This window comes from Gadus chalcogrammus, chromosome 5, assembly GCF_026213295.1.
Source record: "Gadus chalcogrammus isolate NIFS_2021 chromosome 5, NIFS_Gcha_1.0, whole genome shotgun sequence".
In the NCBI taxonomy this organism is placed as follows: domain Eukaryota; kingdom Metazoa; phylum Chordata; class Actinopteri; order Gadiformes; family Gadidae; genus Gadus; species Gadus chalcogrammus.
The window spans coordinates 4744015-4749014 of record NC_079416.1 but is presented as its reverse complement, the minus strand read 5'-3'; the positions used below and the strand labels follow the sequence as shown (position 1 = coordinate 4749014).

Sequence of the window (5000 nt, the reverse complement as noted above, 5' to 3'; positions counted from 1 at the left end):
TGGCTCGCCCCAATGCTCCCTGGCTCACCCCGTTCTGCTCTGTTGGACAGAGGAAAAACGCTGTTTATCAATGAATAACATGGCTTTGTTGTTGTGGACCCAATGCTCTTAAATCAAACATCAGGGCCCTGTTAATAGGAAATCCTACATTTACAGTTTTTACTGAGGATAGCCTAGCATACAATCTTAGCCCTAACATTAGGGGGGTATGGCATGTATATGTTGAAGCATATGGTCAGCTATGTGAGACTTCATAGTCAAGTGCACTAGGTTAGTCCAGCCACTTATTTACTTTAAGATATTGAATTCATTTATTTATAATTGTTTTTAAATTTCCCTAATATAGCCGAAGCAGCAACTCCCAATCTTGGCAACTACATAGCATGACATTTCACAAGAGGCTTTGCAGCCTTGACTCATTAGCCTCTGTGGCTTGGCCAAATGGAATACCTAAATCCTACATTAGCGCAAAAAAAATGCTATTTAAAATACGAAGAGGGCTTGATCTTCCAGCCGTGAGGGCTATACGTAGCCCACACAAGTGAAGCAGTATGTGTTTACCGTCGCTGCTTTCTGTCAAGGTCGTAGGTGGAGCTACGCTAATAGCTGTCTGCTGTGGGGCCTTTTACTCTGTAGAGAGGGGGATATAAGGTCACAAGTGTGACGTTTGCCAAAGTAAACCTGGCAGTTCTGACCACTCACATGCGAACCAAAGCGTCTGGGTTGCGTCAAACGGCCTCGTTCGTGAGCTAAATGAACCCCCAACGGGGAGGGTAAATCGACTTCAATCTGAGTTTGAATTGGAGAATCAAGTTGTACCCGATGTCTGACTCTCCAAACTCTGTTGTCATCCACTGACATCGCCATCAACAGCCACAGCGATCTCCTGTAAGCTACTGGGCAACTGAAGCTTTGTCCAGGCGATTGATTGAGTTTAGAAACTCGAAGGAAAGGTGTCGCTGCAACGCAAAAACAGAATCAGCATATGTCAACTGACGGGCCAGTGGATAGAATCCCTTCAGGTATTGCTCTCCAACGAATGGGGGAAGTTAGTTTGAGAGCTCTTTGTTCCACCTTCTAACCAGCCTCTTAACATAATCTCCCTCACTAATCCTTAACAATGTATCAAAGAAAAAACAAACCCAATAAACTATATCATGTTATCAAATGACCATGAACCCATGAGCCGCTGTCCCCTCTGTGTGTTGTGGGCTCTGACCCTTGCTGGGAACCTCTTAGTGTTTGGTTACTCTTTAACACTGATGCAGGCGTGATGAATGTGAAGACGTCTACACTGTGACCTGCCGCTTGTTTTTGTGCCGGTCAAACCCATAAATGATTCACACCAGCCATTGTTGTTGTTGCCTTCTCTTCTCTAGATGTGGAGCACAAGGAGGAGAACGGAGGTGACCGACCGAGGGCCGAGGTAAGACTTCTGCTCTATTGTGGATCGCTGGTGTGCAAGAGCTTAGCTCCAGTTCAGGTGCATGAGCCCCAAAGGGGAGCTAGGAGTTGAGTATCTCTGTCCTATTTTTTACAGCCAGCTTCCCAGTCTTTATAATCCGCACCTATAACCTTAGATGGTTATGAGAGTGAGGGTCAGCAATAAGTCAAACCAATTCCAAAATGGAGTCCCAACAGGGAAATTTAGTCTTGAAAAATAATGTATAACCTCTGGGCTCGAAGAATGGTACAAATAAGCATCGTCTTTTTGTCCCAATGCACCTCGGTGTTGATAATATGTCAGTGGCTGAGTCCCAGATCCCGAGTTAGTTTAATAAGCCTAATGAGACATCTGTTTAGGCACAGGAAGCTGCCAGCTCACCAGTCGCTGAGACACAGCCAATGCTTGGTCCTCAGCATTAACGAGTCCCTAGCACATAATGAACACGACATGAGAAATGTGCATATGCTGACCAAGTATGAAAAAACATTCACTATTCATGATCAGCCTGAAACGTGGAATAATGCCCCCTGTGAGGTATATAAAGAGCGGGGCAGGAGAGATGTTAATACTTTGACTGCCAAAATCTGACGATATGCTATCTAGCACAATATCACACACAACACAATATCAATATAACAGAAATTGAAGGGGTCTTTTTTTGCCAAATAAATATTTTTCTGGACTTTCGATTGAGCATGTACTACTGCTATGCTTTCGCGCTCTTCTTGATATTGTCCACTTTTGTGATGATGGTTTACCCGGCAAAGTGTTGCAATCCAACTAGTACCTTTGTGTGTGCAGTTCACTTCCTCCTGGTTATTCTCCAGAGTTCTGCCCAAACAGGAGCCACTCCGGGTCACATTTTACTACGTTCTCCTTTCCACGGGTCTGCCTTTTACAACAGACAGGAACACAAACATGTACAGTTCTGTGTGTGGTATTGCACGACAGAATTGGGGAATGGAAAGAATGACATGGTACCTAAGTGGCGTAGAGAGTTGAACTATCAAATACACCTGGTAGTCCCTCAGAGTGTTGACGGCCGCTTTGTGTTAGTTTGGCCGTCGGTAGGGGGCTGTGAATCGGTAGCATTAGCCATAGATGAACATGTCAGTCATATATCGCTAAACCCCTCCACCCTCACCACCACAACCACCCCAAACTCCACCTCAGTCGTCCACCCCCAACCTGACCTACCGCAGTCAGTCTGCACGCTCTCCGCTGGACAATGTAGGGAGGTGACACTGTTCCCTTCTCAAACGCTAAGATAAAACCAACTCCTTTCTATTATTCACAACCTTATTGATTGGGTTATTTATTTATTTATTACTATTCCATTCCATCCCTTGTAACAGGGAGGTGGAGGGAGGCAGCGTGGGGGTGTGTGTTGGGAGGTCGGCCTGCGTCAGAGGCCCCGCCCCCGGGTGACCTTCCAGGCAGGGGACCCCTGTTACATTAGCAGGAGGACCCGCGAGGAGTGGCTGGCCAAGTGGAAGACGGAGGTGAGTGGCTCAGGCCGGTCCATGCCAGCGGCGGCCGGAAGCTGGCTGTCTGGACGCAGGGCTGAGAGTCTGGGACAGAGCCACACTGTGGATGGCTGAGTGTATTTGATGGGAAATTTTGAGACCTGATGAAGGTACCGCTGGTCTGATTTGGTTCTGGTCGGTTTGGGGGGGGGGGTTGCACTGTTAGGTTCATGTAGTCATGAAGATGCATGCCATGGGTTGTCCCTGGTTGTCTTTGACTTTACCCTGGCTTCTGTTGGGCCTTGACACAGTAGGAGGCAAAGCAGTGCATGTCTCAAACCAATTGAATTTTTTTTTTTCCATTCATCAGAGCTTTGTATTGGTTGACTTAGCCCATGCGTCCACAGTGAAAATATACATTGATCTCCCCCGAGTGCAGGAACTTGACCGGGCGCCATTAATCCTTGAATGGCATTTGCCTTAAACGAGCACTCTGAATCTTCATGAATGTATAAATGTTTGTCCAAACGGACGACTTAAGTCCCATCAAGTATCACTCTGGACCGTAACACTGTGTTGTTGGACTGTTACATAATGAGCTGTCTCTATGGCAACCAAATGGGGTTTGTGTGAGTGTGTATGTCTTAGGGTGGACTACCATTTTTTAACCCCAGCCCCCCAGCAGTTAAAGTGTCTGGGGGGAGGAATTATTGGCAAATGACCTCGACACGTTGGGATTTCACCAGTGAAATGCTACTGGGGAGGGGGTGGGGGTTCTGGGTGTTTGTCCTTTATTTCCCGCCCCAAAACAGTCCGGTTGTCCTCTTGAGACTCTTGCTTTCTGGTAGATTGTGTGTGATCATTTAACATTTCTTGCCTTTTATTCTGCTCCTTCTTATTATTAATTTAAAGAGTATATTTTATTCCAGACACAAATAAATGCCGTTGGATTCTAGGGTTTTGTTTCTTCTGGGGTTGAGAAAAGCCCAGCGGTGTCTCTTACCTTGTGTTTTGTCTGGTCCAAACCTTTTGTTTGCCGGCAGTGTGGTTGTGGTTGTTATTGTTGTTGGTCTCACAAAGACCTTTGATTCAGCGTACAGCTAAGGCCTGCAGCCGTGGTAACACAGGCTGGCGTAATGCATCTCTGTTCTCTCTCTCTCACTCTCTTTCTTTCTTTCTTTCTTTCTTTCTTTCTTTCTTTCTTTCTTTCTTTCTTTCTTTCTTTCTTTCTTTCTTTCCCCCTCTCTTTCCCCCTCTCTTTCCCCTTCTCTCTATCTCCTCTTTCTCTCTCTCACCCTCTCCATCCCCCCTTCGCTCTCCCCCTCTCTCCGATGTGCAGTGTATTACATTGGACTCTCCCTCTCCCTCTCCCTCCCCCCCATTAGCCCTCCCCCTAGCTCTCCCCCTAGCCCTCCCCAGCTATAGAAATGAACCCTATGGGCTATGGATACCACCATAAAGATGGGGTTTGCACCAAATTTCCAACCCTGGTTTCCAAGACAGCCTCTTGGCCATCTGCCAACATTTTGCAAGTCCCTTCTAGCCAACCAGAATTCCTGTCTGCAGTCACCTGACCCTGAATTCCCAGACAAAGAAATGTTCCTGCTTTTTTTTTTCTTCTTCTTTTTTTAAAGCGATCTCACTCTCTCTCTCTCTCTCTCTCTCTCTCTCTCACACTATCTCACTCTCTCTCTCTCTCTCTCTCTGGAGTGGGGGCTGAAATAACTCAGGACCCGCTGTGGATTTTTTTGGACGTGTCGCACGTCGGCGTGTATGGGTATGTCCACCGGCATGTTTGTTTGTTCTGTAACAGAAGGGACAGTGTGTGTGTGTGTGTGTGTGTGTGTGTGTGTGTGTGTGTGTGTGTGTGTGTGTGTGTCTGTGTGTGTGTGTGTGTGTGTGTGTGTGTGTGTGTGTGTGTGTCTGTGTGTCTGTGTGTCTGTGTGTCTGTGTGTGTGTGTGTGTGTGTGTGTGTGTGTGTGTGTGTGTGTGTGTGAGTGTGTGTGTGTGTGTGCGTGTGTGTGTGTGATTCTGCCTGGAATATGCTGACTTCAGGTATTTCCATACGAGTCGGAGGATCATCTTCT

At 46.8% G+C, this 5000-nt stretch overlaps 1 protein-coding gene across 2 annotated transcripts in view; it reads left to right on the top strand.

Moving 5' to 3' along the window:
- LOC130382320 (DNA (cytosine-5)-methyltransferase 3A-like) overlaps positions 1 to 5000 on the top strand; it is a 38161-nt gene that overhangs the window by 12032 nt on the left and 21129 nt on the right. The window contains exons 5-6 of one of the 2 annotated variants that reach the window (XM_056589987.1): positions 1380 to 1426; positions 2803 to 2949. In XM_056589987.1, the coding sequence (XP_056445962.1) occupies positions 1380 to 1426; positions 2803 to 2949 (194 nt within the window). The remainder of the gene's footprint in view (positions 1 to 1379; positions 1427 to 2802; positions 2950 to 5000) is intronic. The other variant, XM_056589986.1, reaches the window with a different exon arrangement.